Source organism: Schistocerca americana, chromosome 4 (assembly GCF_021461395.2).
Source record: "Schistocerca americana isolate TAMUIC-IGC-003095 chromosome 4, iqSchAmer2.1, whole genome shotgun sequence".
Classification (NCBI taxonomy): Eukaryota; Metazoa; Arthropoda; class Insecta; order Orthoptera; family Acrididae; genus Schistocerca; species Schistocerca americana.
The window spans coordinates 240372207-240391553 of NC_060122.1; the positions used below are offsets into that span (position 1 = coordinate 240372207).

General features: G+C 41.2%; 1 protein-coding gene across 1 annotated transcript in view; it reads left to right on the forward strand.

Moving 5' to 3' along the window:
• Window positions 1-19347, forward strand: part of LOC124613374 (structural maintenance of chromosomes protein 1A-like) — a 100295-nt gene that overhangs the window by 18897 nt on the left and 62051 nt on the right. Inside the window, exons 3-4 of the mRNA XM_047142075.1 lie at window positions 672-840; window positions 18565-18777. Of these exons, the coding sequence (XP_046998031.1) occupies window positions 672-840; window positions 18565-18777 (382 nt within the window). The remainder of the gene's footprint in view (window positions 1-671; window positions 841-18564; window positions 18778-19347) is intronic.

A 19347-nucleotide genomic window follows, 5' to 3' on the forward strand; every position in this document is an offset into this window, starting at 1 on the left:
CTCTTTCTTCCAGTTTTTATGAACAATGGCTTTGGAGTCGCTCCAGTATATTCTTCTAGCCTAAGATGGTCCTGGCATTAATCGTTGTCACTCCCTTTTCTACATCTGCTTCCTCCCTGATTTTCACCCAAAGAACACCTATTATTCAGATTGGATGAGATAAGTTGTTACGTAGTAAATGTTCTGGAAAGTGTTTTATTTCCTAATACTGTCCTCAAAATCCATCTTTCCTTTATCCTGGTTTCTTCATTTTCTTTTAATCATCCTAAAATTAGTCCTTGTGATGAATTTGTGCATTCTGGCTGAATTGCTGTCTTGCAGTTATACATTTTTGCATTCCTAGACAATGATTTCTTTATCATAAGCATCTTTTCTTAAGTAAAATGCTCTTAGTACATCTTCCTTAATCTTACTCTGATGGCTTTCGTTTTCCCCTGCATCAGGCTTAATGATTTCTCCTAAATCTGTGTCTGTATATAATCTGAATATTTATTTTGTTTTGTGGATAGCAGAATATCTTCATACATGTTCTTGTCTGAGAAGGAAGCAGATTGATTCTATTTTTGGAACAAAGAACTTTACATAGTAATTTTGGAGTGTATATCTTTGTCAAGGATTATACAATCTTTTGTAAGATTTCTCATCCAAATTTTCTTGTGCACATTATACAGGTCTGTGTCATTCAAGGAGGAATATGACAACTTGAATAATCAGTTACAAGACACTTTGGAAACATTAAGCTCCTTGCGAGCCCAGAAGAAAATTGTTGATTCAGAACTTAAAAATTTGAAGAGCAAATTAGATGATGCTGCAGAGCTTGAAGAGATCCAGCTTGCATTGGTAAGCTATGCATGTATAACACATCACCTAATAGACCTAATAGGATGAAGTGTATGGTGTCAGCACAACTGTTTGCTGTTACATTTGTGAACTGCAAGTGAAAGAATTTATGTTTAACACAAAGGCTAATCTTGCTTATGCAAGATGCTTGCAGAGTTCCACAATTCTTTCATGATTATTTGTCATAATGAGTTGGCAGTCAAGACAATACCTGTTTTATGAACTGTAAATTGCAATATCTGTTGTTTCTGGCAAGAGTGCAAATGTTTGTACAATATCTTTGTTAGAAGGCAGTGCCGCATGTGAATACAGATGATAGATAGTAACATTTATGAACAAGTTAATGATTGTAGCTGGCTGTTATGATTATACCTGTTTAGTCTGAGAGGAACTGAAATTCTGTTGCTGAACATTACAATGGCAGAACTGAGATATACAGGATTTTATGGGTGTAGGTGCAGATATTGTGATGATTGGTATCTAAGTATGTACCCATTTCAAAGTGAGTGGTAGTTTTTTCTCTCCGTGCAACAGTCTTCCCACAGACACATTACATAATTCACTAAGTGATGTTTTCTGCGTGGTCGTAACTTTGCTAGGAAGTGGACTATGCCTGTCGACATAGACTATCATTTTGCATCCACACATCTGCTCTTCAATACCTGACATGCTGCCCAGTGAAAAATAAACATTAATGGCTGGCTTTTGCAACTAGTACTTGGAAGTACTAATCTACCTGAAAACATACTACTTGTAACAGCTGTAATTATTAGTCTGCAAATGAAGTAAAAACTGATGTAATGTTCAGTATACTGTCCTCAGTCATCAGTAGAAACATCTGCACTTGCACCACTAACACCCTCTACAATTGGCATTTTTGTGTGAAGAATACATGGCTATTGTACTTTCATTGTCACATGACAAGCTGTTTACTGCACAATTCTTGAGAAGGATTGTGAAGGTTGTGAAATGTCACAGATAGATGGAGGAAAAATCTATACAAAAATTCATGTTAAAGTAACAGAGGAACTACAGAGCTGATGTTAGTGGGGACTAAAGTGTAATGTGTGTCATACATGGCGGCAAAAAAATCACCGTGCTGGTTGGTTTGACGCATTCTGAACCCGTACTGTGGCTCATTTATATATCATTCAGTATTTTGTCTTTCACAACAGTTTCCACTATCTTAGGCAAGACTGATGAAAACAAGTTTATACTCTGTAGGTTTTTTTCTTATCCCCACCTTAATGCATATGGCTTTGACCTTACCTCTTTAAAGGCTTCTAGGAGACAGTCCAGTAGTTGATTTAAGAAGTGGTAGTGCCCTCTCCAATACGATGTACAATAGCTTACGGAGTAGATATTATGTACAATAGCTTACGGAGTAGATATTATTGTAAAGATCAAGGAAAGAGATGAGAAGGAGAATGAGTCATAATTTGTAGTATTTGGAACACTTTCATTCTCAAATACCTTAGTATTTGTTTAACACAGTTAAGAAGTAATCCAACATGTTTACTACCAGTCATCATTCAAAGTGCAGTTTTGTTGACTTAATCAAGTGCCAGCAGTCATGCAACTGTCAGTGGCAATACATCCCCTATGGATTTGGCTCATGATACACAATATGGGAATCTGTGAAAATACCATGATAGCTGATGTGATCAAAGACTCTGCCACACCAAAGGGAAAAATAGCTAGGCTTGTTACAAGACAGCTTGCAATAGATCTTAGGTGTTTTCTGATGGTGGCACAGTGCAGTGTTGTAACATTGTATCCATTATTGACTGACAACATTAGAAAAACTGGAGAGGAAAACTTATTCCAGATCACAATGAGGAGTTGGATATAAATTCGAAGTATATTAAATATTGGAGCAGATGAAAATGAATCGTTGTATCTTTGTCTTGTGAGGCTGTTACAAAAACATCATGATCCACGTACTTGGGTTCATAAACAAATTCCTTGAGATGCTTAGTGTATTATTTTATGTATATATCTAGGAGTGGGTGAGATAGTGCAAATGCTTTTCATATATTTGATATGAAGTATTTTGCAGAGTACTTCAGTCACTTTTTCTCCTGTTAAAAGATTGTTTACACTTTTTATGTTTGCTCTATAGTAGTTTTTCACCCAAGTCATATTTTTACTCTTTCATTGTAAGTGAATATTGTATAGGCCAGTGATTTTGGTACTAAGGCCATTATAACCAGTATTCATAGGATTTAAGGAGTAGAAGGTGCTTGGAATGAAAATCTGGTCTAGAATGATTCAGTTGTTTTTACATCCTGGATGGGCGAGGCCACATCTTTTAGACTACACATAGTTATGAGATTCAGTAGATTTTTTAATCTTATTTAATGTTTGAACATTACCTTGGAGCACCATAACTGTTTTCTGGGAGTAATTTTCTTACAGGATTTTAAAGATCATTAGAAATTTTTTACAGTACATTATGAGAGAAATATGGACAGCAAATTATTATCTTTGGAGCTACAGTTTTCTCATCAGCTAGCTCAAGATGGACGACAGGGCCTTCTTGATTGAGACTTTATATGTATTAGAGCATAGCCACATATAATAATGGAACAAATCTGATCTTGTTTTAGTAATATACACAATATTTACATGCTCAAGTTGATTGGAAACAGAAGTTTCACTATCAGCATGGTCATTGAACTGTGAGCTTTGCTGAGATGATGTGCCTTTTTTGTGTCAGTAATACATATACCTGTTGTGTAGACTGACCATAATGAAGGGGTATCGGCAGAGAGACCAACTAACCTGTGATTTCTTAACAGGGGCAGCAGCATTTTTAATAGTTGTAGATCCAAAAGTATGACATTGTCTGCTACAACCTTGTAACGTTAGCCAACATGCCCTTACTTTCTGGTATTGTGAATGGATGAAATTGAGGGGAAAACTTCAGCCATTATATTTCCCAAGGAGACGCAGCTCTGCTGTATGGCTTAATGATGGTATTCTCTTAAGTTAAACATCCCCCTCTCCCAACTCCGGCTCTTTGGATCTCCAGGTAGGGACTTTGAAGAGTATGATATCATTAGGAGAAACAAATCTGGCATTCTGTGCAAGGCCAAGTGTGGAATGGCATTGTGCATGGATTGTTAGAATCTTTAATTGGGTAGGCAGATTAGAGAGTTTCAAAAGTGAAATTGATATGTTGAAGTTATGTATTGTGGCAATTAGTGAAGTTTGGTGTAGAGGTCTGCAAATAGGGCAGATTTCTTGCTCATACTGTCTTGAGACCAACAAGCTTGGGCATGGCTTACTCAAGTATGAATGTTCGAAGTGGGCAGGCTGAGATCAAACAAGGTACCATGTCGAGGGTGGGTGCTCGCCACACTGCTGTTGCAACCATTTTAGTAGTAGATTTGTGTGTTTTCAGGCTGTTGTTGCTCCTGACATACACCCGCCACTGATGGAACTACAGTCTGATGAATTTAGCTATGCTGTAGACATATATTCCTTGATGATAGTGTTTAATTGCAACATCATTGTAATCCATAGGCGAATATAGCTTGCTTTATGCAATAATGAAACTTTGGAAACAATTTGGAGTTTCACAGAGAAACTATGTAACTACATCTTTTGTAATGATGGTAATTGAAAATCACATTGCTTTTTTTGTGTATAACATTATCTGCTTTATTGATTGAAATGTACGTTTGTGAACTTTTCCATCTAAGAAATTAGAGATATGGCAGGAACAAAATTGTCTCTAAATTATTTCCTGTTTCTGTAATTACAGTTAATCGATTCTTTTTGGATCAAGTGTGCTTTGTCCACTCAAGATAAGGTTCCATGCCACACTGAAATTTCTTTTGGTAGTCACATTCTTATCATTAAATTGGATGGCTTGGGAAAGAGAGTGCTATTACACTTTCACCTCTCAAGCCCATCATACTCATCACTATCGATTCGGGTTAAATAAAAGTCATCGTCATTGGTAGTGTATGGCATGGCCCTCAGTCAAGTGTTAATGCGTCTGGATTGACCAGGAGGAGAAAGCTGTAGGCACCCATAAATAAAACATATTTTTATATGCATGAAAGTTTAATGCCATAAACAGGCAGGCCTAGAGAAGCCGCCGGGACTGAATGGCCTATTGGTCGGTCAGATCGTTAGACGCGCAGGTCGGTAGCGTTACCTCATCAGCAACACGTGAGTTTAGCTGCTGATGGTTCAACATGTGAGTTTCAGGGTGGTTCTATCCGTGACTGAGACACTGCAACTTACTGTCAGGCAGAAGGCACTGATGAACATCAAGTGAAAAATCAAAATCAAATTTTTATACTAGTAAACCCATTCAGTAATGGCTCCCACTGTACACAAGTCACTCCAAAACAGAGGCTTCATTTTTTTACTGCTGAACGCTGTGACATTCGCTATTGGCTCTAAATAAATATTTGCAGATGCCTTATAAACAGAGAGAGATGTTACTGCCACATTATAATTTTGTTCTACCTTATCAGGAACTGATATTTCATCATCTATTTGATGCACACTATTTTATATCTCACCCCTATAAGACAGGCATTTCCAGTAGTCGGATGGATGACCATAGAAATGTTTCTATTCTATGGAATGTCTGAATTTCGACTGATATACAGACATCACGCCAATACGTGCCACAGTAGTACAGGTCAATGAGTTACACAGATGTTGAAGAGATTGAAAGATTGTGTGATGAAATACATAAATTATTTAGATAGTTACTGGAGTCCAAAATTTAATGGGGGACTTGGATTCAATAGTTGGAAAAGGAAGAGAGGAAAAAATAGAAGTTGAACACAAAATAGAATAAAGTAAATGAAAATGAGATGGGAGATAACTTTGAGAAGTATTTGACAGAACATTGAAAGACCTAATTAGAAATAAGGCCCCAGCTCTAGACGACATATCCTCAGCATTACGGAGTTTCTTGGGCGAGCCCGTCAGCCATGACATAAATATTCTACCTGGTGTCAAAGATATGTGAGGCAGGTGAAGTACCCTCAGCCTGCAAGACGAATGTAATAATTTCAATTAGAAAGAAGACAGATGTGAATACTATTGAACTATCACTGTAATAAGTCTAGGTTGCAAAATACCGATCTGAATTATGCACAGAAGAATGGAAAAACTGGCAGAATTGAAGGCCAGTTTGGGTTCTTGCAAAATGTAAAAATCTGCAGGATAATGCTTAGTTTATTGTATACAAACACTCAAAGAAATGAGAGGAATTTTGGAAAATGAATTGAACTACAGGGAGAAGGAACAAAAATGGAAGATTAGATGAACATAGTAGACAGTGTCTTGAAACAAGATTATATGGTGATCATCAACAAAAGTAAAGCAAAGCTAATGAATGGAATGTAGGGCAAACTAAATCAAGTGATTCTGAATCAATTAGATTAGGAAATGGGGCACTAGAAGCAGTAGATTAGTTTTGCTAATTGGACAGCAAAATAACTGATGATGGCACCAAGTAGAGGGGATATAAAATGCTGATTGCATCTACATCTTCTTACGTATTTAGCAAACCACTGCACAATGCATGACAGAGTACTAGTCATTCCCTTTCCTGTGTCACTTGCAAATAGTGCGAGGGAAAAATGACTGTCAGTATGCCTATGTATGAACCCATTTTCTCTTATGGTACCTTCATGGTCGTTACGTGAAATGTTAGTTTATTCCAGTAGAACCATTCTGCAGTCAGCTTAAAATACCATCTCTCTAAATTTTCTTAATAGTGTTTCACAAAAAGAAGGTTGTCTTCTTCCCTCCAGGGATTCCAATTTGAGTTTACAAAGCATTTCTGTAATACTTGTTTGTTGATTGAATCTACCAATATCAAATCTAGCAGCACACCTCTAATTTGTTTCTGTTCATCCTGTAATCTGACCTCCTGGAGATTTCAAACACTTGAAGCACTGAAGAATAGGTTGCATTAGTGTTCTGTAAGTGATGTCTTTCGTGGATGAGCTACACTGTCCTAGAATTCATTCATTAAACATAAGTTGACCATATGCCTTCCTTAATACTGACATTATGTGGTCATTCTATTTCACATTGCTTAGCAACGTTACACCTAGATATTTAATCAGTATAACCATGTCAAGCTTCACACCTCAAATACTGTATTCGAACGTTACAGGATTGTTTTTCCTACTGATCTCCATTAACTTAAATTTTCCTACATTACCCTCCTACAGACAGTCAATGACGATACTTTTCTGTACATCTTAGCATCATCAGCAAACAGTCACAGATTGCTACTCACCCTATTTGTCAACATGTGTACATACAAGGGGTGTTGAGTAATTAAGGCAAAATATTTGTTTGCTGAAAGCAGGTTGGTTTTATTCATGATTCCAATGCACCATATTATTCCCCTCTTCTTTCGCTACAAAACACTATTTTTCAACATAATCTCCCTCGAATATGATGGCCTTACACGACCTTACTGGGAAGGTATGCCTATATAGTACCACTCTACCATGGAGCCAACATCTTGCTGCATCAATAACCTCCCCATCATCCACATACTGTTTCCCATGGAGTGCATCCTTCATTGGGCCAAACAAATGGAAGTTGGAAGGTATAAGATCCCAGTGGTAGGGTGGATAAGGAGGATCACTCCAGTGCTATTTTGTGAGTTCCTCTTAGGTGTGCAGACTTGTGTAAGTCCTTGCATTGTCATTAAGAGGGCGAGGTTTGTGATTCTCAAGCTTTCCCGACAGATTTGTTATAAATAGTGTTCCGGCAGCAAACCCATGAAGACTATTTACAGGGAGAGGTTTGTTGGAATTTTTGTGGCGATGAATGTAGCACCGTGAGGGAGAACATCACATAGAATAACCTCTTCAGAGTCCCAGAAGACTGTTGCCATAATTTTACCAACTTACGGTGTGTGGCTTCGAACTTTTTTTTGGGAGGAGAGGTGGTGTGGCGCTTCTCCATGGATTGCCATTTTGTTTCCAGTTCAGTCACAATAAGCTTTGTAATGTACAAGCAATTCAACACAGATGGCCCTTCATTGCTCTTTATGGTCATCTGTTAGGTGGTGAGGAAACCAGTGGGCGAGGAACCCAGTGGGCACACATCTTTGGTGGGTGAGAGCGTAAGCATTACTAAAAGAGACATCCGGCTGAGCAGCGAGGTGTTCGATTGTGATCTGTTGATCACCTCAAATGAGAGTGTCCGTATGTTCCAACATTGCAGGAGTCACAACTGTGTGCAGCCGGCCAGCAAGCAGGAGATCGGATGGGTTTGTGTAAGCTTGTTGCAATGACGACAGCACAGTTTGCCTAGTGACTCACTGTGATTTTGTTCACTTCCAGGTCTCCATAGACATTCTGCAAGTGCCTGTAAATATCTCTGGCTTACCATCAAAAGAAACTCAATTACGAGGTGCATTCAAGTTCTAAGGCCTCCGATTTTTTTTCTAATTAACTACTCACCCGAAATCGATGAAACTGGCGTTACTTCTCGACGTAATCGCCCTGCAGTTGTACACATTTTTCACGACGCTGACGCCATGATTCCATGGCACTGGCGAAGGCATCTTTAGGAGTCTGTTTTGACCACTGGAAAATCGCTGAGGCAATAGCAGCACGGCTGGTGAATGTGTGGCCACGGAAAAAGCCAAAAGCCACTAGGAGCCAGGTCAGGTGAGTAGGGAGCATGTGGAATCACTTCAAAGTTGTTATCACGAAGAAACTGTTGCGTAACGTTAGCTCGATGTGCGGGTGCGTTGTCTTGGTGAAACAGCACACGTGCAGCCCTTCCCGGACGTTTTTGTTGAAGTGCAGGAAGGAATTTGTTCTTCAAAACATTTTCATAGGATGCACCTGTTACCGTAGTGCCCTTTGGAACGCAATGGGTAAGGATTACGCCCTCGCTGTCCCAGAACATGGACACCATCATTTTTCCAGCACTGGCGGTTACCCGAAATTTTTTTGGTGGCGGTGAATCTTTGTGCTTCCATTGAGCTGACTGGCGCTTTGTTTCTGGATTGAAAACTGGCATCCACGTCTCATCCATTGTCACAACCGACGAAAAGAAAGTCCCATTCATGCTGTCATTGCGCGTCAACATTGCTTGGCAACATGCCACACGGGCAGCCATGTGGTCGTCCGTCAGCATTCGTGGCACCCACCTGGATGACACTTTTCGTATTTTAAGGTCGTCATGCAGGATTGTATACACAGAACCCACAGAAATGCCAACTCTGGAGGCGATCTGTTCAACAGTCATTCGGCGATCCCCCAAAACAATTCTCTCCACTTTCTCGATCATGTCGTCAGACCATCGAGCCCGAGGTTGTTTCGGTTTGTTGTCACACGATGTTCAGCCTTCATTAAACTGTCGCACCCACGAACGCACTTTCGATACATCCATAACTCCATCACCACATGTCTCCTTCAACTGTCGATGAATTTCAATTGGTTTCACACCACGCAAATTCAGAAAACGAATGATTGCACGCTGTTCAAGTAAGGAAAACGTCGCCATTTTAAGTATTGAAAACAGTTCTCATTCTCGCCGCTGGCGGCAAAATTCCATCTGCCATACGGTGCTGCCATCTCTGGGACGTATTGACAATGAACGCGGCCTCATTTTAAAACAATGCGCATGTTTCTATCTCTTTCCAGTCCGGAGAAAAAAAATCTGAGGCCTTAGAACTTGAATGCACCTCGTACATGTCTGTGTTTGAAACACACTTGTTACAGATGTCATTTCGAAGGCCACATATAGCGCCACCACCTGTTGGAACTTTATGAAACTGTAGGGGTTGAAGTGGGAATATTCCATGATGACCCACCACAAAATCTGCACTTTTTCAACTGAAAGCAGCCTAGAAAGAAAGTGTTGCACTACTTATTGAACTCCCCTTGTATATAGTGAACGAGGGCAGTCCTGAGGTGTCATCTGTTCTGTCTGATATTTGTGTCGTCAGTGTACAATATTTCCATGCTGTGTGACACTTTGGTGTGGAGACAACGAGTCATGTTGTCTAAATATTGTACAGATATCCAGTGGAACATGCAGCACCTCAAGATGCCAACAGATCACTGAGAAACATGAACAGTTACAGGGGTGATCCTATCATATTTCCGTGGATTGTTTCTGATAAACACACACCATCCAGGAAAATGTACTTAGTTCTGTTGCTTAAGAAGTTCAAAAGCACTAGGAATCTATTCTGTATGCTTAGGCTTCCGTTAACAATCTGCAGTGAGACACTGTATCAAATACTTTCCAGGAATGTGGGAATGTGGAGTCCTTGTGTTGCCTTTAATTCATGGTTTATAGGATATCGTGCAAGGAAATGTATTAGATTCGAATTTAGAATACACTCAAAAATCCTGCAGCAAACCGATGTAATAAATATTGGTCTGTAATTTTGCAGATCCATTATTTTTCCCTTCCTTAGATATTTCAGTCACCTTCGCGGTTTTCCAGTCATCTGGTACTTTGCTCTGGGTGACAGATTCAAAGTAAGTTCAAGCTAGGCAAGGGGCAAATACAGAACAGTCAAGGATGGGGAGGGAAATTGGTGGTGCCCTTTGAAAAGAACCATCTCAGTATTTATTTGGATCAATTTAGATAAATCCCAGAAAGCCTAAATTTCGATGGCTGGACCCAGATTTGAATCGTTGTCCTTCCAAATGCGAGTCAGATATTAAACAATACTCTCCATAAAATCGAATTGGGATTCGATCCGGACTGGCGACTTAAATATTTTGTTGGAGTACAGTAAACAGTTGTATTACACACATTAATGTTTATTTAAAGAAAAATGGTGTAAGCCATTAAAAGAGACAAAATAACTATACTTTCTACAAAAACGAAGACTTCTTCACTCTCCATTGCCTTTCTAAACAGCAGCAATGTCGAAGATAATCCAATTACAAAAAATGGAACAAATGAAAGAAATATCCCTTGATTAACTTTTAACTCTTGTCATTCATTTACCCGAAATGATATCTCAAATTAAACTGTAATTCAAATTAATCTCTTTTTGTGATGTTTCTTATAATGACATTCACGAATGTTCTGATTCAGTGGCTTTGTTAACAACTATGCTTAATTTTTATCGGTCAAAATGTATTAGAAGTCAGTTGTTCCACCCATTATTTATTTTCTGATGAAGTGCTGTTTCATGCTGTATGTTTTATTGTTGATTTATCGATATTATTCTTGGAGTGTGCAATTACTGCTTGATTATCACACCATGCAGGTGTTTTCTTGTTCCTTCCTCGCACAATGCTGCTGGTATTTCTTCAGTATAAAGTTTCCCTTTGGAACGAAGTGTCATTGGATGACATATTCTTCCTTATATTCTTTCTTGGCCTGCATAATTTTTGTGAAGTTTCAATGTGTTACGCAAGTTCTTGACTATCTTCAATTAATAAAGGCAATTGTTCCAAATTTTACCCCTGATCTGAGAAACCATAAAATTCATTTTCAGTGCTCAAATATTCTTTTTCACTTTGGATTTCATCCTTGGTAAATGGAAATGGTTATGTTCTTTTATCGAAAAATTCAATAAACTCTTTCTGTTCTCTGTTTATAGTTGAGCATTTGCCATACAAAAATATTTCAAGTATACTGTCTAGAATTTACAAACTGTTTTGTTTCTGGCATCCAGATTGTATATCTATGGCATCCATAAATTGCCTTTTTCTGTCCTTGTGGATAATTTAGGACAACATCTTTGTCTGGGTACGTGAATGAAAACTTCACATCTTATTACTTGTCAACTTTGGCTTCCTACCTGTCCACAACCCATAAGGCATTTTTTTCATTTCTGTGGCTATTTTTAACATGATTTATTATGTATACTGCAGCGTACATCAAATCAGTCCAAGAAATCTTTGCTAAACTGCTTCCTAGCCACTGTTACCTAATGGTATCCATTAATGTTCTGTCGAGATGTTCAGCTATACCATTTTGCTGAGGTGTTCCTTCATGCCAAATTCCTCGGATTCACAAAACTGTGACAATTTGTGCAACAGAATCTGAGCCATTATCAATTCAGATTCTGTTCTAGTATTTACTAGTTGACTTCCTGTTTCAGATACTGTTCTAGTATTTACTAGTTGATTTTCTGTTTGAATATTCAATTTCTTGAAGTGTTCTTATATTCAACCACATTTTGTGATCCTGTGCATAGAATGTTGGCTGTAGACCATGGGGTCCTAGGTTTGCCTCCTGGCTGGGACAGAGATTTTCTCCACTTGGGGACTGGGTGTTTGGGTTGTCCTAATCTTTTCATGTTATCATCATCAATACACAAGTGGCCCAAGTGGCTTCAAATAGAAAGGACTACCCCAATAATGCCATATGGTCTTTTCCTCATCATCTTATTCTTCTCTTCCCCCCACCCCCATTACTTCATCCATATTTTTTAAGAAATGCACAAAAATCTTTTGCTTCACTATCAACAAGTTCTAAAATAGCCGTTCATTCCTTCAAATTTTGTGATACAGTTTTTGGGAACAGTTTGTGTGAGTCCACTCATTAGTCATCGCAAGGGTTTATTCCAGCTTTCTCACAATCTAGTCATAGGACAGTTTCCATGATGTGGACTAACTCAATTATTATGTTTGTTAAGGCAGCATATGTGCTCTGTATGCATTGTTTCAACACTCAGTTTGATGCTCCATCGAGGCCTGCTGAAAAACAGCTCTGACATAGCTTACTGTATTGTGTGGATGAATTGTTAGTTTATTGTCACCCTTCATCTGCATATTCTCATCTACATCTAAACAGCAACTTTCGAGTCACATTTAAGTGCCAGGCAAAGGGTTCATCGAACCACCTTCAGACTATATTTCCGCTGTTCCACAACAGTGTGTGGAATAAATGAACACTTAAATCTTTCTACATGAGCTCTGATTTCTCTTGTGTTATTATGATGATAATTTCCATCCATGTAGTTTGATGTCAATGAAATATTTTCACATTCAGAGAAAAAAGTTGATGAGTGAGATTTCATGAAGAGCATGATACTCTTTCCCCTATTTTGCAACAATAGAAAATGAGCTGCCCATTTTTGAACTTTTTCAATATTCTCCATTAGTCCTATCCGATGCAGATCCCATACTGTGCAGCAATACTCCAGAAAAGGGGAGACAAGATCTTTAGCAGAGCAGTTGCATCTTCTAAGTGTCTGCCAATAAAGTGCATTTTTTGCCTTGTCTTCACCTCAAGATTATGTATGAACTTGTTCCAATTTAAGGTGTTTGTAATTCCTAGGTATTTAGTTGAATTTACAGTCATTAGATTTGTGTGATTTATTATGTAACTGAAATTTAATGGATTCCTTTTAATGTTCATGTGAATGTGTTGTGAGTCGCCGATCATTCAAAGCGCCGCTGCGCAATTACGCGTGTCCTCTACGTGCGGCGCTGTCTGCCAGCCGTGCAGCAGCTGCGCCACCTAAGCGGCCAGCCGAGCAGCGGCCGCTAGACTGGGACTCAGTGCTCATTCGAATGTTAACGTGTGCACGTCTTGCTTGTCAACTTACTCTGTGACTTATATTTGTTGTGTCGTTCTGGATATATGTGTTAAACTTGACGTTATAACAATTGGCGACGAGGATGGGATTTTTCCATTTCACCGTTGACCACAGGTTTCCATGGCTACTATCGAGCAACTAATGCAAAGTCTCCTTGAACAGCAAACGCTTCTAACGGCGGCGATTCGCGATTTCGTCGCGGCGTCAAATGCGGGGCATTTCTCGTCGTTGGCTATACCTCCTTTTCCTCCTTACGACGAGACGGCGGAAGACTGGTCTGATTATGAGAAATGTCATCGACAGCACTTCTTGGCATTTCATGTCACGGATGAACAACCATGTAAGTCTCTGTTCCTTTCCTGGATTTCACCTCAAATGTATTGGTTGTTGTCGCAATTGGCTCCTTTGAAGGATCCTGCATCTTTGTCCTTTGTTGAAATGTGCTCACTTCTGTCTGTCTAGTTTCAAAAGCAAACACATGTGGTAGCCTCTCGTGTTGCCTTTTATCGTTGTCAAAAACAGCCTCATCAATCCTATCGCTCTGGGGCTGCTGAACTTCACGGCCTCAGTCGAAAGTGTCAATTTGTTACTGACGTTCACAAAGAATCCTATGCTGATTCCATGGTACGGGATGCTATTATCCGGTCAGTGCCCGACAAAGAAGTTCGGCAACGTGCCCTTCAGTTGGCAAATCCGACTCTATATGAAGTTGTTTCCATTGCGCAGTCTTTTGAAATTTCTCGCGCCGCTGGGGCGCAAATAGAGGCGTGGAATGATGTTGGGGAAATACAACCTCTGTGCGCTGTTGACGACGCGTGCGGCGCGTCCCCGCCGGCCGACGTGGCCGCAGTGCACTCCCACACGCAGCCTCGGCCTAGCCGTAAACAACGCGCTAAGAAACTGCAGCAAAACCCCCGGCAACTTCCTTCGTGTCCACGGTGTTTTACGAAACATTCACGCGAGGATTGTCCCCAACGTTGGGCTGTGTGTCACAATTGCAAAAAGAAAGGTCGTGTATCTTCCGTTTGCAGATCCGACCGCATACATGATGTTCATGAACATGACGCTGATTCTGATTCTGTGTTGTCTGTCAATTGCACTTCTTCCCTTTCAGGGAAGTTATTCCTCACTGTCCAAATCCTTGGTCGAGATGTTCGCATTTAAGTGGATACCGGTTCTGCTGCCACTATAATTAATTCTCAGATGTATCTTCTGTTGGGTTCTCCACTCCTGTCACCTGTCACTCGGCAATTACGGGCGTACAATAAACAGAAGATTTCTCTCTTGGGACAGTTTAATGCTGAGGTATCTTACAAATCCGTTGTTCGCATTTTTCCCATATTTGTGGTCGACCAGAGCAATGCAGAAAATCTTTTTGGTTTCGATGCCTTTCGCGTTTTTGGGTTCTCCATAGATGACTCTGTCAATATTGTCTCTGATGCTATTCCTTATGCTCAACTAGATTCCTTATCGACGACATTTTTGTCCCTTTTTTCTCCTGGGTTAGACCATGCAAATGACTTTGAAGCTCATATCATGCTCAAACCCACTGCTCGGCCTAACGTTTTTGGGCTCGGCCCATTCCTGTGGTCCTTCGTGATCGGGTAAAATGGGAGTTGGATCGTCTCACTACTTCAGGGATCTTGCTTCCTGTCACTTCCAGTGAGTGGTCCTCTCCTGCTGTTGTCGTTGCTAAGCCAAATGGTGATATTCGTCTCTGTGGCGATTTCAGAGCCACTGTAAATGCTCAGTGCCTCATCAACACTTACCCTATGCCCCGTCCTGAAGAACTGTTCACTAAACTTGCTGGAGGCCAGTATTTTTCTAAAATTGACCTGTCAGAAGCTTATCATCAACTTCCTCTCGACGCTGCTTCCCGGCCGTTTCTGGTCTTTAACATGCCTTTCGGCCTCTATCAGTACCAACGCTTTCCATTCGGGGTTGCTAGCACCCCTGCTCTCTTTCAGCGCTTCTTCGAACAATTATTGCTCCCTGTCCCTGGATGTATCAATTACATGGACGACATTGTTGTCACTGGCTCCACCACTGAAGAACATCTTCAAAATCTCCACACATTTTTTCATGTCTTACAGACTGCCGGTCTAAAGTGTAATCTTCAGAAATCACAATTTTTTCAGGCATCTCTCACGTACTTGGGGTTTCAACTCTCTCGGAATGGTATTTGTCCACTTCAGCAAACTGTTACTGCGATCGATGCCCTTCCTCGCCCTACATCTGTTAAGGAAGTGCAGGCCTTCTTGGGGAAAATAGCATACTATCACAAGTTTTTACCGTCTGCGGCTTCGGTGGCTCAGCCGTTGCATCGCCTGTTGAATAAAAACGTGCTTTTTCACTGGTCCGCATCATGCGAAGCGGCTTTCCAGAAATTGAAGACTATGCTGAAACAGGCCCCGTGCCTGGCTACTTATCGACCTGGCCAACATCTTGTTCTTGCCACAGACGCCTCTCAATACGGGGTCGGTGCAGTCCTTGCGCACCGTTTTTCTGACGGTTCGGAACAACCCATTGCTTAAGCCTCCAAAATGCTCATGGATGCCCAACAAAAGTATTCTCAAATTGAGAAAGAAGCTTTGGCCATTATTTATGTTCTTCATAAGTTTGGTGTTTTTCTCTATGGCTCAAAATTTCATCTTGTTACGGATCACAAACCACTTGTTTCCTTGTTTCATCCATCGACGTCACTTCCTGACAAGGCTGCACACCGCCTCCAGCGTTGGGCTCTTTACTTGTCTCGTTTCAATTATGAGATTCATTTCCGGCCAACGGCTCAACATGCAAATACTGATGCTCTGTCTTGCCCTCCCATGGGTCCTGATCAGGCATTCGATAGGGACGAACTTTTGTGTTTCCACCTGGATGTTGCCGAGCAACGGGTTGTGGATGGGTTCCCCATCACTGGGGACAGGCTGGCAACTGCTACAGGTTCTGATCCTACCCTCTCCCGGGTTTTACGCTGTATTCTGAACGGTTGGCCAGATCGCCCGTCCGCTAAGACTTCTGATCCGTTGCGGACCTGCTACACTTTGCACTACCGCCTCACAGCTAGGGATGGTGTTATCCTCCTCTCCACTGACAATGCTTCGCCGCGTGTTGTGGTACCTGCGTCTTTGCGTGCTTCGGTCTTGCGCCTCCTTCACCAAGGGCACTGGGGTGTGTCTCGCACAAAATCTCTGGCGCGCCGTCATATGTACTGGCCTGGCATCGACTCTGAAATAGCACACATGGTCGCTGCCTGCGGCCCTTGTGCGTCACAGGCCGCTGCCCTGAAGTCATCTTTGTCACCGTGGCCTTCGCCTGAGAAGCCCTGGGAGCACATTCATGCTGGCTTTGCGGGACCCTTTTTAGGTACTTATTGGCTACTCTTAATTGACACCTACTCTAACTTTCCTTTCATTGTCCGTTGCACGTCGTCTATCACCGCGGCAACCACCAGTGCTCTCGCCCGCATTTTTTCTTTGGAAGGCCTCCCCTCTACTCTTGTTACTGATAATGGTCCACAATTTGCCTCTTCCGAATTTGCAGATTTTTGTGCTCGTCACGGCGTTATGCATGTCACGGCCCCACCATTCCATCCACAATCCAACGGTGAGGCTGAACGACTGGTCCGCACATTTAAGGCTCAGATGCGGAAACTTCTGACTTCTTCTGCTGCTGATGATGCGCTTCTCCAGTTTCTGGCGTCTTACCGTTTCACCCCCATGGGCGACCACAGCCCGGCTGAGCTCTTACATGGCCGACAGCCCCGCACGCTACTTCATCTTCTGCGGCCTTCCACCTCACGGCCACGGGTGCCTTCACTTGGCCGGTTCACTGCCGACGACCTCGTCTGGGTACGGGGATATGGCAGGCGGCCAAAATGGAGCCCGGGCCGCATCTCAAGACACCGTGGCGGACGCCTGTATGAAATCCAGACGGACACGGGTGTTGCAGTGCGTCATTCGGACCAGCTTTGGCCTCGTGTGCCAGCAACGCCTGTTCCGAATGCCGTTACACCACTTTTGGCCCTACCTGACATTCGGGATCTTGGCATCTCTCAATACTCACAACGCAGCCCTCTCACCGTCATCGCGATGCCAGTGCAAGAACAGACGCCACCAGGAGACGTGGCCATGCAGGAACCGGATGACCATCCTCTGTCAGAGCAAATCTACTCGCCTCCTCCTCCAACGGACGCCGACACATCGCCCATGTCTCCTGTTATATCAACTGGACTTGCCGCAACGGGCAGATTGGTGCAGGGGGCCCCAGCAAATTCAACCCCTACGTCTCCTGTCATCTCGACCTGTTATCATTGGGGACACTTCCATCCATACGGGAAGCCTCCTCCTCGAGACTTTACGGCGAGTCAAACAACGCCTATGGACGTTAGCCATCTCCAGGACACCACCATCAAGACCAGTGCAACAATTTCAAAGGGGGGAAAAGTGTTGTGACTCGCCAATCATTCAAAGCGCCGCCGCGCAATTACGCGCGCCCTCTACATGCGGCGCTGTCTGCCAGCCATGCAGCAGCTGCGCCACCTAAGCAGCCAGCCGAGCAGCAGCCGCTAGACTGGGACTCAGTGCTCATTCGAATGTTAACGTGTGCACATGTCTTGCTTGCCAACTTACTCTGTGACTTATATGTGTTGTGTCGTTCTGAATATGTGTGTTCAACTTGACGTTATAACAGAATGACCTTGCACTTTTCCATATTTAGAATCAGTTGCCACTTTTCGCACCATACAGAATCATTTCTAAGTCATTTTGTAATTGGTATTGATCTTCTAATGACTTTATTAGACAGTTAATGACAGCATCCATCAGCAAACAACCTAAGAGGGCTGCTCAGATCATCTCCTGAACCGTTTCTGTAGATTAGGTACAGCAGAGGGCCTGTAATACTTCCGTGAGAAATGCCATGTTACGGTGCTTCTGTTTGTCTCTTCTCGCCTGTTATTTTGTGGCACTCCAGACTACTTAGTGTTTATTCTCCGTATTATATATTATTTTGTAAAAACAGTGATACAAATTTAGGAACTCTCTCTCATTATGGCTCTTTTTCAAGGAACTTAGATATACTGAAGCTTATTTTTATTTATTTTCCTCACAGAATTTGGAAACGTTCGTTCTTATCTTACAATTTTTTGCATATTTTTAAAACAACCCTGTTCAATCTCTGCTTGCTTTTTTCAGAAGGAGAAAAAACTGAAATTAATGTTACTTAAGTTGTATTATAACTGCAAGAATAAAAACATACTTATAAGCCAACAAGATCTTAAAGTTCAGCAGCTTAGCAGATTGGAACAAGAAGATACAAATGACGTTGAAGAATTAAGAAAATTGAAGTATGAACATCAGATCCTGTCAGAAAATTTGATAGAGCTGCGGAACGAGGAACAATTGAAGGTAAGTATTTAATGTAACTTCATGAAGATAAGAAGGTGAAGAGTGAGTCACGGTTTCACCTTTAGTCACCTTTGTTTTGTGTTGTCACTGTTTGTAAGCTTTTTACGTTTTTGTCACCTTTTTCAATCTCTTTTGCTATTTTAGGAAGAAAATAAGTTATTTACCGCTTTTTTTCAAGTATCTGTAGTCATGTTCATTTATCGTTTTGGAATGCTCCAATGATAAAAGAGAGAAACTCTAACCTGAAGGGCTTCTGAAATCATTATCCCCACTCCTTATTCAAATTGCGTATTCCTGTATTACAGTTGCTTCCATTTTTATTCCCGATTCTAATTCTACTGTAACAACAAAACTACTGCTGTAATACTCTTTACAATTTTGAGAATAAACATTTTGAAATGGGAAAATGCAAATTCCATAGTGATAACTTGAAAAGGCAGATCATTTGAAAAGTAAAGTCTCTGCATGGGGAACAATGTTACTGAAAACTATTTTGCAGTATGTGTTCTTGCTCTGTTAATTCTGTGACAAAAAGTTTCCATTTAATTTTTAACCATTCAGTTTCAACAA